Source organism: Labrus mixtus, chromosome 15 (assembly GCF_963584025.1).
Source record: "Labrus mixtus chromosome 15, fLabMix1.1, whole genome shotgun sequence".
NCBI classification, from domain to species: domain Eukaryota; kingdom Metazoa; phylum Chordata; class Actinopteri; order Labriformes; family Labridae; genus Labrus; species Labrus mixtus.
Genome location: NC_083626.1, coordinates 17,414,943 through 17,435,515, shown reverse-complemented (window position 1 = coordinate 17,435,515; position 20,573 = coordinate 17,414,943). Strand labels below are relative to the sequence as shown.

At 42.1% G+C, this 20,573-nt stretch overlaps 1 protein-coding gene across 4 annotated transcripts in view; it reads left to right on the top strand.

Moving 5' to 3' along the window:
* The window catches only part of LOC132989387 (serine/threonine-protein kinase WNK2), a 43,812-nt gene that overhangs the window by 18,481 nt on the left and 4,758 nt on the right, over positions 1-20,573 (top strand). Inside the window, exons 5-28 of one of the 4 annotated variants that reach the window (XM_061056989.1) lie at positions 57-214; positions 1,595-1,683; positions 2,141-2,360; positions 3,698-3,974; positions 4,056-4,171; positions 4,462-5,364; positions 5,991-7,106; positions 7,243-7,281; positions 7,792-7,986; positions 8,341-8,754; positions 9,240-9,545; positions 9,871-9,908; positions 10,643-10,805; positions 10,911-11,027; positions 12,549-12,719; positions 13,110-13,161; positions 13,352-13,450; positions 13,871-14,658; positions 15,094-15,142; positions 15,248-15,321; positions 15,523-16,178; positions 16,917-17,143; positions 17,341-17,565; positions 18,890-18,988. In XM_061056989.1, coding sequence (XP_060912972.1) covers positions 57-214; positions 1,595-1,683; positions 2,141-2,360; positions 3,698-3,974; positions 4,056-4,171; positions 4,462-5,364; positions 5,991-7,106; positions 7,243-7,281; positions 7,792-7,986; positions 8,341-8,754; positions 9,240-9,545; positions 9,871-9,908; positions 10,643-10,805; positions 10,911-11,027; positions 12,549-12,719; positions 13,110-13,161; positions 13,352-13,450; positions 13,871-14,658; positions 15,094-15,142; positions 15,248-15,321; positions 15,523-16,178; positions 16,917-17,143; positions 17,341-17,565; positions 18,890-18,988 — 6,591 coding nt within the window. The remainder of the gene's footprint in view (positions 1-56; positions 215-1,594; positions 1,684-2,140; positions 2,361-3,697; positions 3,975-4,055; positions 4,172-4,461; positions 5,365-5,990; positions 7,107-7,242; positions 7,282-7,791; positions 7,987-8,340; positions 8,755-9,239; positions 9,546-9,870; positions 9,909-10,642; positions 10,806-10,910; positions 11,028-12,548; positions 12,720-13,109; positions 13,162-13,351; positions 13,451-13,870; positions 14,659-15,093; positions 15,143-15,247; positions 15,322-15,522; positions 16,179-16,916; positions 17,144-17,340; positions 17,566-18,889; positions 18,989-20,573) is intronic. The other 3 variants (XM_061056990.1, XM_061056992.1, XM_061056991.1) reach the window with 3 other exon arrangements.

Here is a 20,573-nt window from a genome sequence, read left to right as displayed (position 1 = left end):
TGATAAATGTTTAAAAAAAATGTTCATCCATTTGACACTCTTCATCTCTTTTTAAGGAACCCCAGAGTTTATGGCACCAGAAATGTATGAGGAACACTATGATGAGGCCGTGGATGTCTACGCCTTTGGCATGTGTATGCTAGAGATGGCAACCTCAGAGTATCCCTACTCAGAGTGTCAGAATGCTGCTCAGATATACCGCAAAGTCACTAGTGTGAGTCCTGCTCCTGTTTATTTTTTCAGATTTTGCCAGAATTGAGTTTGCAGAGAGAAGTTTTATAGGGTCAGACATCTTGTTAGCTGTCACATACAGTACACAACAACTTTATTAATTTGCTGTATGCAAATACATGTAACAATAGTTTAAAGAAAGTACAAGGAGAAAAAAAATGCAACAATCTTCTAAAACAGACAATACCTATAGGAAGCACTTTGTTGCTGTACAGGGTCACGATTGGTTATACTGGAAAATGTCAGATTATTGTTGGGAATGTTTTAAGATACGTACTTTACCTCATAATACGTCCAAGGAGTTTTACATTGTAGGGATGCAGCTATAGTGCAAGCTTTGCTGTGTTTTCAGCTCGATGTATCCTCCTCATCCTTGAATTTCTTGGGTGAAGAATCTAATGAGCCATATGGTGTCACAGAAGGAGTCCAAATCTGCTTTGTTCTTTAGACAAAGCCTTAAGGCTGTATTCAGTTCTGTATCACTGAGCTTGCCTCTGATAGCAAAGCTTTCAGCAAACTGGTTTAAGATCAGGAGGGTGTCCAAAGTCATGATAGACTTCCTGATTTGATGAAAGTATTGATTTTCCACTCCTGAGACTTGGCAGGTTTAGACTCTGGGAGATGACTGTTTCACCTGCTGTTAAAAAAGAGATGCTCAATGCTCATATCAGTGGGTTGGGCTGCATCAGTGCAGCTGCCTCTAAATACTGTTCTCTCAATTGTTACTGTATGCATATTAGATTTGCCTGCAGGGACCACTGCAGGATATTAATAGGCGATTGATCAAAGAGAAACCCTGATAGCTTTATTCTACTCCCTGAGCATATACAGTGTGCAGCTGCGTAACTGGAAGAAATGTTAAACCAGGGGATGCCTACACTTTATATCTTAGATGCATAAATTGACTCCTAAGAATTAATGATTTCAAATCCATTAAAAAAAAAAAAAAAAAAAAAATGAATACAACGTAATCTATTGAGTATCAAACTCTCCATGTTGAAAATCCCAACCAAAATGTTTAAAGAAAATGTCAATAACTCCTGCTGTCCTTTCATCACTGAGCTTTGGATGTTCTGAAAAATAAATGATCACATTACTTTAAAAACGAAATATAAGAAACCAGGGCAGACTCATTGTGTTCAATGGATGCTGTTGCACTTTTTGGAATCCACTTTGGGCCTTAACAATCTCAACAACCTACAGTATGAGATTGTGACATGTAAAAGACCAAATTTAGGGTGGAATACCTTTACAACATCCCTTCTCTTTTGTCTTTGTTTTTCCTGTATCCTTTTTTGTCTTCAACACAGTATTGTTTCATGTTGTGGCCTCAGCATTTTGTTTAATATTTCCCTTTCCTCAGGGAGTGAAGCCAGCCAGCTACAACAAGGTCATGGATCCTGAAATCAAGGAGATTATAGGAGAGTGTATCTGCCAAAAGAAAGAGGAGCGGTGAGTGACTTTTGCCATCATTGTCCAGTTTCCGGCCAACTATGCCCACAAGAAGCCCTCTCATCTTTCAAGCCTTGTCTCACCTCCCACGCTTCATTGCGATGGTGCTGACAGTTTGGCTCTTAGCAGCATTGCAGTCTCCCACCATATCTGCAGTGTGTCATTCATTTCTTTTACACAATGAGTTTGTGTACAGAGGGGAAAATAACCCTTGTTTAGCGTTCAGTGGCTTTTTTTATTGAAGCGTCATCGGGTTCAGTGAGTGACTTTGTTTGTGCAGCAAAGGTTTTCAATGTATTATGTGATAACTTTAATACTTGGCAAAGATGTCCTTGTAGCATAGCTAATCATATCATTCCTTATATACAAATATGGTACACTACAGATAAGTGACATCAGTTCATGGAAATGTATTTATTTTTCCAGAGTCTAAAGCGTTGCTGTTAAATTTTTCCAGGTACACAATTAAGGACCTGTTAAACCACGCTTTCTTTGCTGAGGACACAGGGGTACGGGTGGAGCTAGCTGAAGAGGATGATTGCAAAAAGGCCTCAATAGCCCTAAAACTTTGGGTGGAAGACCATAAGAAGTTAAAAGGCAAATACAAGGAGAGCGGAGCCATAGAGTTCACATTTGACTTGGAGAAGGAGGTTCCTGAAGTTGTGGCACAAGAGATGGTGAGTTAGTAATTTAAGGTGCAGTCATGCAAATGTTTGAAATGTAAAAAAGACAAGGAGATAAATGTGGAATCCTGGGCCTGGGCTTCTGCACATGTTTTATTAAACTGGGATGTCTACCTTAAAGAAACGGTCATCTTATTTGCAACTTTAAGTTCAAAGTTCATTTCAATCATTTTTAAAAGTGGCTTGGTGTGTTGTAGCAGCTCCCAGTACTCGTATCTCTTCATCAAGGAATGCAGATCGCTGATAATAACTCACTCTGCTTTTCCAGGAATAAAGAGATTGTGGTTGGATTTTTTTCCTACATGTTTACATAGTTTTCTCCATTTTTTTCCTGGGCTAGTTTTGTTGCTGGTCCTGTGGGTGTCTTGGTGTCTTATCTGATGGTTTTCACAGAAGATTTCTTTCAGGACATGATATTATCAACCTAGAGCCTTTAAATGATCATCTAATCTAACGTATCCTCTTGGCAGAACTATTCAAGAAGAGACTAAAAAGCTTTCTTTAAAATATATCTAAATAAATCTATCTTATGTTGGGCCTATGCTTTACATCAAGATCAAGTAGCATCCACACTGGTATTAAATATTGTACAGAGATGAACGTATATGTAAAGTATGTGTGAGTACATTAAGACAGTAAGGTGTGTCACCTGAGAGTCTTTTGTCTCTTGTATTCAACAGTTTCTTAATTTTTATTTGTTTCTCTCTCTCTCTCTCTCTCTCTCTCCCCCCACACATATTGTTCTCTTTTCTGTCTGCTCTCTCTCTCTCTCCATTTGTCTGTGCTGTTCTGGCCTTGACCAGGCTGTGATGTTTTGGGAAAAAAGACTTCTCTGTAACGTTCTTTGTTCTGATGAGGGCAGACACGTGGAGCATGCTCCCATGTCATGTCACTCCTTATTTACTCTAATGAGTCATTGCTCTACAGACAAAATATATCACAATTTTCACAAGTATGGAAATAGCTAAAGCTCTGTAGACAGTTTAAACTTGACTTCTTCCCCTTTTGGATTTGAGACAACACTTGAAATTCTTTATTGTACACGGAAAAAAATAGTGTACAAAATGTGTTCTCTCTGTTTTGTCTCATCTTTGTTATTTGCAGATTTAACATTTCAGACAGTTCTCTGCTTTGAACAGTGAAAGAAGCTGCTGACAAAAGAAACAGTTCCCCACAGCTTGGATCGCTCTTAAAATAGATTTTCTGTTCCTTCCTTTACTTGTTACTTTTCTCCCTCCCTTACACACTCCCCCCTTTAATGCACCCTCTTCTCTCACATGCTCCATGCTAAAAATATCCTCGAAGTTATACTCTTTCCTCTGCTTTGTCAGGTGGAGTCAGGCTTCTTCCAGGAGAGTGATGCTAAGACTGTGGGAAAGTCAATTAGGGATCGTGTGGCTCTGATCAAATGGAGAAGAGAGAGAACAGTGTCTGCTGCGGTTGCAGTAGATCAAGGTGAAGGGGGACATGGGGCCCAGATGACACCATCTCAGGGAATCCCTGCTGGGGCTGCACATGTAGGACAACCTTTGCTGGAGCCAGAAGAGCCGGAAACAGATCAGCACAACAGGCTGCGTAACCTACCAGCTAGTGCCACCTCAGTGACATGTAAGATTCTTTTCTTCTTCAGAAACAAATTTGCTAAACTTAGATTTTTTTATGAGTGCATCATTTTGTATCTCTTTGCAGCAGACAGCACACTTGACAGTGGCATGGGCTCAACTGTGTACTCAGACTCCCACAGCAGCCAACACAGTGTCCTCTACCAGTCCCTGCTGGAGCCTATTACTATGGCAACACAGCAGGTCTGTATCAGAAGCATACACACCCAGTTGGGCCATGTACATTCAGATTTACGAGATTTGAAGTCAGCCATAGCTCATGGAGCTGTGATACTAAACACAGGAACAGCATCTACACTTGGAAACAACAAGCCAACTTCGCTGTCAGCACACATGCACATCTATACACTTATGCGTATTAAATGCATATGAATGTCCATTCTCATCTCATCATATGTTTTCCTTTTAATTTTGTTATGAGACCATTTTCATTTTCAGTAATGTGTTTTGCTTTTGGGTTGCTTCTTGATCAGTGCCAGAGTGGTAACCCTTCCCTGACGGATCGACCTCACTCCTGTGAAAAGGGTGAACTTTGGGGGGCCACAATGAGCCCAGAGCTCAGGAATCGTTTTGGAGCTGCAGCTCGGAGAGGAAGTGCCCCCGTTATTGACACTCAAAGGGCAAACCGTGTTTCTCAACTCCATGCACAGTCCATTCACTCTCAGAGATCAATGAGTCTTACCCCCACAGATCCAGAGAACCAGTCATTACTTACCCCCTCTGAGCCTCATTCAGAGGCCGAGGAAGGGCTCTGCTCCCAGAGTGCTCTGCCAGTTTTGCAGGTTACCCCTGTCTGTCCACATTCCGAGTACCGCCGCCTTAGTGACACTAGCATCAGACAATCGTCTGAGAACCTAACTGCCCAAACTGGACGCAGACACTCTGACCTTAGTAGTCTTCTTAGTCTAAACTCCCATCACAACCACCATGTGGCAATGCATCAAAGCCAAATGTGTCAGGCCTGTCTCTGTTTGCTTCTTCTAAGGTCAAGAGAAGGCAGTCACTGTCGTCCTTCTGTTCTCATTCCAAAACACCTCTGTCCCTGTGACTTTAGACAACATCTTTCCTCTGCTGGTACAAAAAACGTCCCTGATTATGGACGGCTGAAAGGTCCAAGTGATAGTTCTGATTTCTCACTTCTTCAGCAGTCCCTGTTCAAAATAATAAGCCGTAAAGCAACCCCTTGTCAAACCAAAGTCACCCAAGCTTCCATGCTGAACTCCTCAGCTGTCCACAGGCCTACATGCAGTGATGGAGACAACAGTGTGAAGAGTCGTCTTCTGAGTGGCAGTTCAGTTGGGGAACATGAACCCCTCCAGGATTGCGAGGATAGATTCTGTGACGGAGAACAGCAAGTTACCAGGGCTGTAGGAGTGGTAGGTTATAATAGGAGACAAGTCACTTATAGTTACTGATTTGGAGTTAACTCCTGCTTAACCCTCTCTGCCAGACTGTAGCAGTTCCAGCATTATTCTGCATGGAGCCGGTCTGATCTCCTGTCCTCTGTCTAAATCTTTCTGCCTGCAAAGGCATACAGAGCTGACCATCCTGTTAATAATATGCTTGCTTTTGCTGAATGACAATGGCACTATCTTTAACGGATTATGTTTCCCTGCTGATTAGCCAATCCCCTCTAGAACTGACCTATGTTTTAACATTTTTCCTTTCTGCTTTACTGGCCTAATGCAACAGCTGTCTTGCTTCTTAGCCTGCCTTGGATAGCTGATCTCTGATTGAAGGAGAAGGGGCAACTGTCTAATCTCTGTCTCTCTGCCTCTTTGACCATTTTTCATTTATGTTCTTATTTTAGCATCCACCTGTCACCATCTGCTCATTGTTGAAACAGTTGTTTCATTAACTTATTTCATGGCTCATCCTGTCTTTGTATTTGCATCCTGTATGACTTCATACAATGGGCACACTTTGTGTGATTTTTATCGTTGACCAGTAAAATTAACTTGCATAAGGTTCCTATAAGTATTTCTCTTCTTTGTGTCCTCAGAATAGTTCGACAGGTCACCAAAATCAACCATCTGCCCAGGGCCTGCCCTCATCCAGCACAGCAGTGCACACAACACTACAGTATCTCCAGCCAGGACACAGCTACCCTACTGCTCCATATACTGGCCAACATAATGTTCCCACACCAGATCCAGCTAGTCTTTGCTCAGTCAACATTCAGCAAACAGCCAGTGCTGCTGGCTTCACATCTCAAAGTGTGCAACAGACCCAAGCTGCATCAGCCGTACCACAACATGTTGCACAGAGCTATCAACCACAAGGCTACCAACTGCAGCAGGCAGCAACAGCAGGCTCTTCGACTTGCCCTTTGAATGTTCAACAAACTTGTCAGAAGTGTGTGGGCCCAACTCAGCAACAGACTCAATCTGCATCAGGGTATCCTGGTCTAGTTCAGCAACAGACTGTAGCAACAGCAGCAACCACTCTGCCAACACAGCAGCCAGCACAAAGCTTTCCTGTTGCATCTGTAGCCACAGCCCAGTGTCATCCTCCACAAGCTCTCAGAGCACTGCAACAGATTCAAGCTGCAGTCAAGCTGCCAAGTCAGCAGTCTGGCCAGAGCTCTTCCACACCAGCACTTTACAACCAACAAATACCCATGCAGCCAGAGCACCAACAGCCTTTACAACAAAATACTCAGTCCAATATACGACTAACACAGCATGCTGGGCAAGCTTATATACAGCCTCAGCAGCAGCATGGTCAAGAAACTCTACACACTGTACACCAACATATGGCACAACAAACAACCCACCATCCACAAAGCCACCAGCCACCTGCTCAGCAACAAGTACACATCCCGCCTCTCCAGAAGCACAGTCAGACAACCATACAGACAGTAGTACCACAACCGATTCAGGATGTATCCCAGTCTATAGTTCAGAAACCAGTTGCTCAACCTCATCCTATATCGACCCCAGCTGTGCAGGTTGGAGTCATACACCAGAGTTTCCCTGCTCCAGGTCCACCTGATACCGCCTCTCAGAGCTATGCCCATTCAGCCCACAATGTGCTGCAGACACAGTCAGCAACATGTCAGAGCCAGTACCTGCCTGCACAGTCTACTGCTTCACAGATCTATGGCGAAGCTAACCAGGTAAGTGCACAGTGTTTACTATCACTAAACACTACACTACAGTACATTGTAGAAAGGCGGCGTAAAGAGTTGCACAGCTTTGATTCTATGTTTTTTTCCCTCTTCTTACCTCACCCTGTTTTTTATTTTTCATCAGTTTCAACCCTATCTTTGCAATGCTGCTTTCCTGAATCAGGTAGAATGCCTTTGTTTGTGCACACTATTTCACTCTGGGGAGGGAGAGGAAATAATTATTGTAAACATGCTAATCTTTTTATTAATGGAAATGCTAGGGTTGGAGCCACAGTGCCTGGTTTTGATTTGGTTCAGCTGAATTGGAAGCAGCTGTGTTGGTGGACATTAGGTGTATGAAAAAAAAAAAGGAGCAGTCAGATAAACAGGAATTTCCTCGGACAACAGCCAACAGAGAGATAATGGAAACAGTAATGAAAACAATAAGGGGTTTTACCTGCTGCATCCGCCTGCCCTCTCTGGCCTGCTCCGTTTCCGTGATGCACAGTGCTGTGCAGCAGACTCAGTCTGATTCAAAGGTTAGGGTCAGACTCGGGATAGAAGTTGTGAGCTATTTTGATCTGGGTCAATACCAGGAAAAGCAGATTTCCAAACTGAGGGATGAAACTTGAATCAATTCCATTATTGAACTCCCCCCCTTTCTTTTCTCCCGGCTCTTCTTGTTCTCCTCTAGAACATTCTAGCTAGTCAGAACATATCTCAGCTTGGACAGGACCGACAGGGCCTTGGGCAGAATCTGGGACAGTCAACTTTCAGTGTGCCAGCTCAGGCACTTCCTCCTCAACCACCTCTTGCTCAGTCTGCTGTCCACCAACAACTCCAACCTCTGCAGATTTCAAACTTTCAACCAGCAGCACATTCATCCCAGGTATGAATGTCCAACTGCTTTCTCACATTGATATTTTAGGATCATGTTGATAAAATAAAACAAAACAAGAAAATCGATATAGAATATTAATAGTAAACCACAATATTGACTGCCATGTTCAACACAAAGCAAACAGTACATGTGGAAAAGGAGTAGAATGCAGTTTACACAAACTTATCTGGAAAATACCTGCTTTTTTTTTCCTGTCCTTGCTCAGACATACAATAATTTCGTTGTTATTGTATGTCTCAGCAGTTTTCTACAGCTTTGAATATACTTGTTTATGTTTGACTTTGGTTCTTAGACTATTTGATTTTCTTCTGCTTCTTCCTTTTGTTCTCTTTTCCACGCCAGTTTCCTTCACAGTATCCCACAGTCCAGGTGATGACAGCTATGACTGACTGTGAATCCTCCTACCCTCACTCTTGCACTGTCCCTAACCCTTCAACCTCCTCTTCTCTTAATCACATCTACCTTTCTCCAGGACAGACACTCCCTTGTACCCCCTCTGTCTCCCCCCTCTCTCCACTGCACATTGAGAACACATTAGTGCCCCCCATCCCAGTGTCACTCATGCCTTCACCATCACACATAGTGGGTAAGACGGGACCCACGTCCCCACAGCACCAGTCCAGTGTTAGATCTGAAGCTTGTCAATCACAACTTGCATTTATGTCAGCTTTGGCAAGCCACCCCCCACACACACTCACAGCCACATCTCAGAACACACACCCTCCCACAAATGGCAGCACCCAACCTCTAAAACAGGTAATTATAAAGGCTTCAATAGAGAACAGATATTTACCAAGAAGGTATGAACTCTTTGGTGATGAAGTCTGTCATAATACTTTTGTATAACAATAACTTGTTTTTAGAGTCATTCTGCTTTTCTCTGTGGAGGAAGAGTAATACACTTTTATATGTTCAAGTCAAAATAAACAATGTAGCTGAAAAAATGAATCAATTTTCAACTCAGTCAACTTTGCTGATCAATACATATGTTACCCACACATACGGTAGTTTAAATAAGTTGGTAGAAAAAGGTATTTCATATAATTTCAATAGACATACTATATAACCACATCTGCAGCTATGTTGATGTGTTCTTTATTGTTGAATATCCTGTTGGATATTCTTGAATTAAAGCAAATCAAAAAACATTTAAGTCATCTCAAAATATTATTGTGTGATTCAGTGTCTTTAATAAATTTGATGATGATAATAATGTTTTATCTTGTTGTCTTTTGTAAAAGGTCCTGGTCCCCCATCCGGAGCATGCTCCCTCTGCTCAGCTCACCCAACCTGCAGTCTTCTCCCCACCTGTGCAGAATGTGTCAGACCCTGGAACAGCCACAAGCGCTGTCCAGCTAGACATCAAGAATGTACACCCACTGCCCCTGCAGGCCCAGAATCAGATTCAGAGCCAGATTCCAGTGCTGCAGCATTCTGACTCTCAAAGAGCTTCATCTGGGTCTGCCAGTCCCAGTCTGACTCAGCAGAAACAGCTCAGTTCTCTCACAGGAGCTGCAAGTCAGGTCCCAGCTGAGACCAACATGGAGGTATGTCACTGTGACTCAGTTCAACACTTTCTCTGAGATTTATCTGTGATTCAGGATTTTCTGACATGAAACGTTAACCCTGCAAGACTGAAATGATCAATGACATTGTTTCCCACACAGACGTTATTTCTCAGCTATATTTTTGTATTTAAGACCACCTAAGCGTACTTGCCGACTTTGCTAATCACATCTGTTTTCTAGCGATTTATTTTTTCTGTCCACCTTGCTTTGCAAATATATCTGTGCAAACTGATATGCGTGATCTATCTTACTTTAATTTATTCAGTCTTCTTCCTTTATGTGTCCGTGCTTGTGCTGTCTGTAGGATCAAGAGAAACCAACTGGAGGACAGAGCTATGACAGGTACTAGCTTTTTCACCTCAGCTGTCTTTACAGGAGACAACTCAGTGATTGTAAACCTGAGAAATATAAATTGGATACGAGTTATTTCTCAGGTGCTGTCAAATGGACTTTAATCCCTAGAGAAACACCTGCCCTATAAGCAGTGACGTGAAACAAAAAGTTTAATATATAACATTAAATGTCGCCCTCCGTTGTGTTGTTTTTTTTAGTTTTTTTTTTAACTCCTGAAGTTGGCATTTTTTGGACCTGGTCTAAGCAGACTTTGCAATCTTTCCTTAGCACAGTGTTTACTAAATGAAAGCTCTTCAGTTAAGTGCACTTCAATGAACACTCTGAAGCATCTGTTGATCTTTCATATCATTTTGACCTTAGACTTCTTTGGATATCAGATTGTTCAGATGTTCCTTCATAAAAGTGTAGCTCAAGTGTCACATGTCATATCAGACTTTCACCAAATCTGCTGGCATTCCCAAGCAGAGAGACACCTAATTTACCTTTGATTATTCCTTTGTGTTTATTACACTACTTTTTGTTAGTTCCCCCTTTGTTGATATACCATTTCTATTGGGGAATAAACATTTTTTTTAAGTGTATGTTTGACCTTTTAGTTCCTGTTCGGTAAACCAGCATTACTTTTTTTTATCTTGAAACCATGGTAGCCCGCCTAAGTGAAGCGCTTTGAGGTCAGTTTAAGTGAAAAAAAAAAAAAACAATACTTCTGTCCTCTCCAAAAGCAGTGTCAACTCTGATGCCACGTCAGGAAAGGAGATGAGTGACGGCTATGAGGGAACACATGGAGGTAAAGGTGAAGCGAAAGTCCGTAAACACCATCGCAAGTCTACTCGCACCCGTTCTCGGCAAGAAAAGATCAACAGGCCAAAGCTCAGCATGCTTAATGTGGGTAACCAACTGCATTCCATAAATGAACATATTTTTTAGGCCCAAGTTAAACAAATAATGTGATCACAGGCTATGTATTAATTGTGTCTGCTTTTGTCACAGGTGTGCAACACTGGCGACAAGATGGTAGAGTGTCAGCTGGAAACACATAACCATAAAATGGTCACTTTTAAGTTTGACCTGGATGGAGATGCACCAGAAGAGATTGCTACGTACATGGTATGGGATGAACACAGTTGCTGCCACTTCCACTAAAGCATAGGTTTGGAAGTGGGATGTAAGCTGGGCATAGCCTGAGATGCTTTTTTTATGGCTCAGAATTCTGAAACTCTCTGTGAAGCTCTTCTCAGCTGCAATGCAGTAAAAAGTTTGGCTGTCTCACTCTTGTGCTTTCTCTCACCTTCAGTCCCAACCAAATTTGGAATGGTTAAATCTTTGAATATTTATAGCTTATCTAGGCCTGTCCCCGATTAAGGATTTACATAGTCGAGCCTGATTCATCAGAATTTGCCTTTAGTCGACTGACAGTCGAAAGTTTTGTTGTAGTTTTTTTGCGTTATTAGTGTTGTACTTACTCTCTGATGTATGTCTCTTTGGATAAAAACGTCTGCTAAGTGAATTGTAGAATTGTAGTTGTAGAATTTGTCTTCTAGATTTGGAATAACACTTTATTTTATGATAGGACATTGTTTTTTCTTACTCATTAAAGTCTGCATTAATGTGAGCTTGTAACCATGTAACATATGTCCAAAACAGCAGACACACACACACTGATGACCCAGTGTGTTCGGGTCACAGCCACAAACAAAGTCTTTTAATTTACCATTTTAAGATTTACAGTACTCTCCTGATCATAATAATCCACCAAAATAAATCCCCACGATTTAAATCCAGTGAGAGATTTAATCCAAACACAGTACATCCATGGAACTGTTCAAAAAAACTCCACTATTCCACTGACCTTTTTTTGACACTTGATCGCAGCCTTTAACAGCCAATGAGAGCTTTTGTTGAAAGGAGGTGCCTGCCCCTGTTCTGACAGCCTTTTGTGCGTGACTGTGCCGATGATTGGCATCTCTTGTAGCCAATGAAATTCTCTCAACATGGGTATGCAGTTTCTATCAATACTTCGGGGTGATTTCTTCATGCACGCTAAGGAGATTGAGGCGAGTGGTTTTCAGAACTGCATTAAAAGTACTAATAAGGGTTAGGACATTGCATGACTATGAGTCATGAATTATTTCGAGAAAACAAGCAAATCTATGTGAACTTGTACATTGAACACACCATTCAGCTGGAATGGAATTATACTTGTGCTCGACTATGAAACTGGGAGTGAACTGAGGCTCTGACAAACCAATTGCGAGTATTTGACCATATGGGGTCAGCCCTAAGTTTATCTACTCCATCAACTTACAATGTATACAATTGGTTGTAATACCTAACTACTTGTTAAGCACCCAAAATAAATGATGAGTTAGAATTTTATGATGTGAAAGCTTGAACATTTGTTTATTTAAAAACTATTTGAATGCATTAATTTTTTCCTGAAGTTGAATGGAGACAAAAATAGTTGTATCTCTGTTTCAAACTATAAAGAATGTACTCTTTCAATAATCAGTCATGTTTGGAACATGACAACTTTTTAAAGTCTGTTCTTAGTACATTTTTTAAGCATTGCTTGATGAGCTAGCAGCTTCATTTTTCTACTGTTTTTTTCTCTCTGTGATACCCTTTCAGGTGGAGAACGATTTTATTCTGCCTTTAGAAAAAGAAATGTTCATTGAGCAGCTGAAGGACATTGTGGATAAGGCTGAGGACATGCTGAGTGAGGACACCGAGGGTGAGAGGAACTTAGACCAGGGAGGCAGTCCAAAACAGAGTGACGGTGCTAGCACACTGGGAATAGAGGTGAGAAAGGAACTGTTGACAGTTAATAGCAGCGGGTGAAGCAATCTGTCCCTGACTGCCCTCGTGTTGTTATTTATCAAGCCCTAAATGATGACTTTTGCATGCAATGATGCATTTGTTACACATGCATTCAATCTGTTTGGCTATCTTTGGTGCGGCAGTAGCTCAGTCTGTAGGGACTTGGTACATCCCACCGGTGTGGAGCACATGTGGAAATTGGTCTGGTAGAGGTGCCAGCTAACTTCCTGAGCACTGCCGAGGTGCACTGGAGCAAGGTACCGAAAAGTACCCACCAGCTCAGGAGCACTCGCTGCGGGTAGTCCCCTCAGTGTGAAATTGAATTTCCCCTCATGGGTTTAATAAAGTATATCTTCATCTTTTTTTTTGAAGGGATTGAAAACGTCCACACCCAGCAGCCCCCAGCTGGTGTACCAGCAGAATGGTAAGACCTCGAGTCACCTGGACGTTTCATATACATACTGTGTTTAAACTAAGCTAATTGAATACTTGAAAGCAACATTAAGAAAATGAGAGAACAAATGGATTCTATACTTTTAGCTCGTCTACTGAATTTATTTTACAGTAGATGTAGGTTCAAAAGTTTTTTCTCTGTCTCTCTCTCTCCTTGACAGTCCTCCATACTGGCAAGCGCTGGTTTATCATCTGCCCTGTGGCTGAGAGCCCTATGATAGACAAAGAGAAGACTGAATCTCAAGCAACTACAGCCGAGGGTATGCTGCACACTCAGAAACACAGACTAACATTGATCCTTCCTTCATGACCTCCATTTACTTTTACTAGAGAAAAATCTTTATTATGAGGATTTTCTTTCTCTGTGAGGAGGGTTTAGTCTATAATGAACTGAAAAATGGTTGGTATTTTCTTACTGTTGATAGTGAAGACGCTTTGCATGCATTAGAGTGTATCCGTGCGGTTCTTCCGTTAGGGTCAGTTATATAAGTGTGCTTCTGCAGTGGCTCTAGGCAGAAACGAAGGGCAGGATTTATACTCCAACTGACAGAGCCTGATGGGGGAAGACAAGCAGTGATGTAACACCACGGCACACACAGGACCCAGGTCCTTTTATTCATAGCTTTAGCCCTTTAACTCTCAATCTGTTCTTTTCCTAATTAACCTTTTGATTTTTACAGAATCTGAAAAGCCTTCCTCATCATCGGTCATGCCCAGCAGTAACACATCTGCAGCAACTGCCCAAGCCGCATCTCTATCATCCCAGACATGCTCCTCTTCTCTGCCCCCTTCAGCTCAGACCTCAGTTACCCCTCAAAACCAAACTGTTGACAAAGCCCGGATCCAGCAGCCTCAGCCCTGTCTTACCAAACATGGCTCTACTGTTGGTGGTGCCTCTGGCCAACACAGTTCTCTTCCTATGGAAGAGCCTTGCATCTCTTCTGTCTCTATAGTAACGGATATGCCATGCTGCGCTATTGTGCCACCTGTCTCTCTGGATGTAAATGCTATAGGAAAAAAAGCAGCTGGGGGTATTGTCTCTTCTCAAACTACTCAACCGAATCAGACGTCCAGTCCTACTGAAGAACTACCCCCTCAGCATTCTTCCCATCAGTCTGTGGTCCTGCAGCAACCTTATGCCACACCCATGCAGCCTGGGACGGTTACCTCCCAGCCCCAGAGTCCAGCACATCAGAACTCCCAGTCGTCTAGCCACCAGCAGTCAGCAAGTGCAGGGCCAGTAGAGTCGGACAGCGAGGGACCTAAAAGGGTGGAGTTTGCAGATCGCACCATCAAGACTTTGGATGAGAAGCTGAGAAACTTGTTGTACCAGGAGCATACTCCCACCCAGCCCTCCAGCAATGCGTCCGAACCGCAGGCCTCCAGTACAGAGGGAGTCACTACACCACCAGTGTCAGAGGGCCAGAGCACTGAGGGGGCACTTACAACACAGAAAGGGGAGCCACTGGTAAAATATGCATGTGTGAGTGTATGAGAGAGTATGGGAGACAAATCTGAGCAATCTGTCTTTAGTAATGAACTCAGTTAATGGGTGCATCATTCAATTGTTCCCCTGCACTGTGATTTTGATTTAACTATTGGATGAAAAGAACAAGACCGATACTGTGTATAGAATAAGGGGAGGATAACAAAATTGCTACTGTCAGCACAGTGAGTCATCAAGATCTCTTGATGCCTTATTTGGTTTTGTGCAAGTTTGTTTTCTTCAGTCCATGCATGCTACCTCAAATAAATCCATGTCTGACTCAATCAGACAAAACTGAGGCCAAGAGAGTATGACTGCTAGCCTTGCCTGATGGCTAATCCAGCAATTCCATGTTTTCCATGACTCAAATGACTGTGACTTCTCTCACACACACACCTTTCTCTTTTCCTCTTCTAGCCTCAGATTCCTGAGCGCACAGATAGTCTGAGTGACTCTGCAGTTGCAGGTAGGTAGCATTTGTTATGTCATGTCCAAAAAACAAAATTATGTATGATAGTTTGTGAATAATGTGTTTGAAAAAAAACCAAAAACCTTCTTCCTTGTTGTTCAGCCTCAAACAGTGTTTTGAACAGACATGATGGGACCACTGGCGCTGGCTCGTGTAGCTCCAAAAGCCGATTTCAAGTAAATTACACAATTTTCCCTCTTACTCAGCACATCTACTCAACATAAATGTCATTTAAACCAAATGAATTATACAATATATAACCATACAATTATATTTTAGGTCATGTTTGTTCTTTCTTCTCAGAAAATTGCTGAAACATTGCATTGCATTTTACAGACCCTAATTATGTTATTAACTTGGGCTTCTCTTCCTTCCAGATCATCCCTACTCCGCCGGAGGTCATTTATCGTTTAGAGAAAAGAAAGACAAGCCACAGCACCTGCAGTTCCCCAGCACCCTCTAGTGGTTCTGGAGGATCTCACAGCCAGTTCCTGGGCCAAGGAAAGAAAGAGAAGGGCTATATGGCTGTGGGCGGGTCCTCTGTGATAGCTGCAACTAACGACAATGCTGGAAATTCCAAACCTCAGTGTAGTAACCGTCTCTCTGCTCCACCAAACTTCTACCAGACCACCTCCACCTCTAGCCCTGATATCACCCCAGACCACATCCCCCGGGCCCAGACAATCGACACTCCGAACCATTACCAACAGTCCTCTAACCTCCACTCTGACTCAGCAGACGAGGACAGCAGCAGCATAGTCCTCCACCCAGCCCACCCCAATCCCCCAGCTCATGCCCTGTCCGAGCACAGTGGAAGTGACCTCATGAAGAGGGCAGTGGCCTTCCTGCGACGTTCTGGTCGGAGCAAAAGTGAACAGAGCTCTGACTCACCGAGCCGACCTCCCATGGCGATGAACGGTCATGCTCACTCGCCTCCTGCAGGACATGCCCACTCATCCTACATGAGCAGTGACAACGACTCCGAGTTCGAGGATGCAGATATGAAGAAAGAACTACAGAAGCTGCGAGAAAAGTAAAGAAACATACACACATGCTCTCAATCCCTTCTGAACAAATGTATCACAACCAGCAATTTACCATTTTACACCACGCAAAAGTAACCTTAGGCTGATGTGATGTGAAGGATGTGATATTTTTTTGAGTGGCCCTTGCTTGCTCCATTCGGGTAGGTAGCTTTATTCATGAGGCGGGGCAGATAGCTTGAGCAGATGATGGGCAATTTTTTGATCTATTAAGTGGACGCAATCCATTCTTAATGAATCAGGCCCAAAATCTGTGTATTTCAGCAAACATTTCATTGCATTGTGTGCCCTGCATTTGAAATCGCTGTACCATGACGTAAGGCTGCAAGTAGAATTGTTTACTGTGCCTTCAGAGAAATCAAAAAGCAACAGTTTGAAACAGAATGACAAATGTTTTTGAATATACTCACAGAAATAGCCAAATCAAGCAGACAGGCAATAACGGCATTCATGTTTACAGAAGTAAAAATGCTGTTGACTGTTTTAAATGATGCTAACACTTTATCTTTCCTGGAATTTAAAAAATACTATCTCTACTGTGCGTATGTATTTTTAATTAGTAATTAATAATCACATAGAAATAATTTTTTAGAATGAATATAAGATATGCTACATGCTTTGGGAGAGGATGCCCCTTGAAGGCAGAAGATTAGGTAATTGACTAGCAGCCTGTCAGAAACATTTTTAGTTCATTTCATGTTGTCCTCTTCTTCTACCTTCTCCACTAGACACATGAAGGAGATCTCTGAGCTGCAGGCTTTCCAGAGGAATGAGATTGAGCATCTATACAAGGAGCTGGGCAAAACGCTGCCCCCCAACGTTGGCCTCCTTCATGCTGCACCCCCATGTGGCCGCAGGCGCAGGACCAGTAAACACAAGCTCAAGGCTGGAAAACTACTCAATCCGATGGTGCAGCAGCTCAAAAACAATCTTAACACCTCCACAGAGAGGAAAGGTGTGTGGGTTGGGATGGTTGACTGTTAAGTGGTTCATGATTTGTGTGTATGAGAGAGCTTTTTTTGGTCTGAAGCACACAAGTAGAAAACACAGGAATGGCGTCAGGTTCAGAAAACTGTAGGAGTGTGATTCACACACAGTGAATCACTCTGACTCACACAATCCTCCTCTTTATTTATTTATTTTTTAATCCAGGTGAGAGTGGTGCGAGTTCATCCAGCTCCCCAGCTAAAAGTTCAATTCTGTCAGACGGCTCTGCCCATTCCAGTGGCAGCTCCAGCTCAAGCACCCAGCCACATGCCACTCCAGAGCAGGTCCAGACCCAGCAGCCCTGTTCCTTGAAGGGCTCTTTCTCCTCAGACAACATCTATACTGGACGTCACGCTGATGGAACAGCCAACCAAGCAGGCCCAGGACAAGGTACACATTAAAGGTTCATGTGCATGCTGATGTGTGTTTGTGTGTGTGGATGGGACACGTTACTGTCAGAACAGCTGCAAGGAGGAAGGTAAATGGTAAACAGTATAGATGTTGTCTATTCTGTGGATGGACAACAGTTTGATTGTAGCTGGATCAAGAGCGTCACCCTGAAGGATAACAAACACAGACAGGTCCGCTTCATTTAAACTCAACCTTCAATGTAAAGTGTTGTGTCCTAATATAAAAATACACATCAGTTCCAAATGTTGAACATACCCATTACTAAATCAATCAGCTGACACTGCTTAAATTGAATAAAGGAAATGTGTGGTATATACTACTCATCTTATCTGTGTATCAACTAATACTGAGGCACGGATTGGGAATTTCTGAGCCAATAACGATAAGAGATTTTTCAGACATTTTAAACAAGTTTACTTCCTGTCGGTGATTTTAATAACATTTGGAAAGAGAAACAGACAAAGACACTTTGCTATTATTCACTTTAGACCAAGAATCTGTTGTAGCTCTACATGGATACTATAAATCAAGCATCAAATGAGAGAAAACATGAAAATAATTGAAAGTGAATCTAATGTAACCCAACGTAGTGAACATTAGAATTTCATGATGAATAATAGATCACACTCAAGAGACACATGGTATGTTGTTTTTCAGATGCACAAAGTAAGATTCACTTTTGTCTGCTGCAGGATAGTCCAATATAAAAACAGATTAATTTAGATGCCAGCGGGTTGGTCACTGTACTCTTGAAGTTACATAAAACCAAGAGCTTTGTGTCCTAGGTTCTCAGTCATCCATGAATCTAGAAAACTACATTCATCAGCTACACAAAGCTGTTAAGTTCTTGACTTTCTCAAACCTTTTATTTTTAGAATCATTTCCTGTTTGAAACCAGTCCCAGATCTTTTCTCTGTTTAACTGGCTGATTGCTTCATCAATAATACTGTGGTTCAAATTGATTTAGTTAGTACTGATAGCTAAAAACACGACCCATCAAATAATAAATGTATTCATTTATTAATAGACAAATAAATACCATGGTGAAAACAGTCGTAATACCCCAATGTGTTTGTTCTCAGCTCCTGTGATAAAGTTTGTTTTATCAGTTGTAATTATTGGCTTTACTTTCCCATGATTAAACAAATGTTAAAATGGGATCCTGCATATTGTGCACTTCTACTTCTTAGTATCCTTTTCTGGTTGCTTTTGATTGTGGGGATTTCTCATCCCAGTCTGTGTGCACTTTTACAAAGTGTCTCTCTTGTTTCTTCTCTTTTCCCTCTTATATTCATTTTTGCAGGCTGGACGGTTTACCACCAAACGTCAGAGAGAGTCACCTATAAATCTAGTAGCAAACCACGCACTAGATTCCTCAGTGGACCTGTGTCTCTGTCCATCTGTTTGTATTTGTTCTTTTCTATTTCCCCTCACTCATTTCCATCTTTTCTTTATTTACCTGGCTCTCTCTTCTATCGACCACATGTTTTTTATTTATATGCAATACAGTGGATCTTGTATTCAACTCTCCTCACAGGCCTCCTCACCTGACATACATGACCCATTTTCTTTTCCTTTCACTCGCACTCAACGACCTCTAAGCTTGTGTTCTTCATGACTTTTCTTATTTCCATCACATGCATTTACAACGTTGGCATTAAAAACGGATTTCTTCAAGTCAACTGAGCATCAAGGTAACATGGGCAGCGCCACCACAATCAAATCCGTACCCAGACGGGATGTGTTTCCTTCTCATCTTCTAGCACTCAGTGAGAACTTCTGTGTAGTGTGTTTATTTGCTCCTGAGTTCACTGAGTACCCAGAGTTCACTATCTATCTGTTCTTCAAGAGTCACAAGTTCTTCTACTGGACTCATGATAGGACAGATGTTGTTCTGTAACACACCACTTTATATAAACCAGGCTTTAAGTTTTACATAATCTTTCTTTAAGTGTCTGCAATAACAAAAACTGCATGAATTATTCATTCTACTCCTCTGATAAAATGTCTCTACGCAGTTGTCGCCTCTAGCTTGATGCAAGTAAAGCCAGTAGTTGTAGGATTTGAATATTTCTGTATTCGGTGGCTTGTTGTTATGCTAAAATTAGAGCTCATGCCATATCAAAGAGAGGCCTTTTTTTTTCATTGATTAAAATGTCTATAATTAATACAGGTTCAGTGTAATTTCTGTGCCTCTGCTTATGCTTTGTGCGTGCAACAGTTGTACAACTGTTAGTGTTTCCCCCTCTTGGTCTGCATTGCTCTGTAGTCCATTAGATAGTTATCCAGCAGCGAGTATCTTACAGATACCCTCACAGTATTCTGTGAGTAATGATCTCTGTGAATATTTTTGCACTAGGCGTGTCCAGGTAGGGAGAGCTGTATCTGGGCAGAAAGTATGAAGCTGACCTAAAAGAGTTACCGTAGTTGTACAAATTAGACCGGCCCAGTCTGGCCACCATTCCCTTTCTTAGCATGAAGATTGAAAAGGAAACATTTCCAGAGTGGGCAAGCCTCTTACTCATCCACATGTGTGGCCTCCAATACCCAGGATGCAAGTGACTTAATCTAGCTTTTCCTCTGACATCAACTCACAGAATCTCAGTAACATTCATGACCATCATCATGGGTACAGTGCCCAATCCGCTTTATACAAATGCTTTGTGCAGTGCTGCTGGCTTTTAAAACATACCCCGTTAGCACACTGGGGCTAGTTCTGTTCAAACATGGGCCTGAGGTCAGATTTTTAAAAAGACTGTGTGTGTATGTTTGTGTCTTTGTGTTGACATGTGTGAGAGAAATAGTACTCCATTTATTTGTTGTGAGTTTCCATCCACCCTTAATTTTAATCCTATAACATCTCCCATGTAAGGCCACTTCCCCAATTTAGTAAACCTCTGTATACTAACACAGAGACCCCAACACACACCCCCCACCCCAGCCCTCTTGTGATAGGCAGGGCCCTATGCTGAGGTAGAGGAGAACTC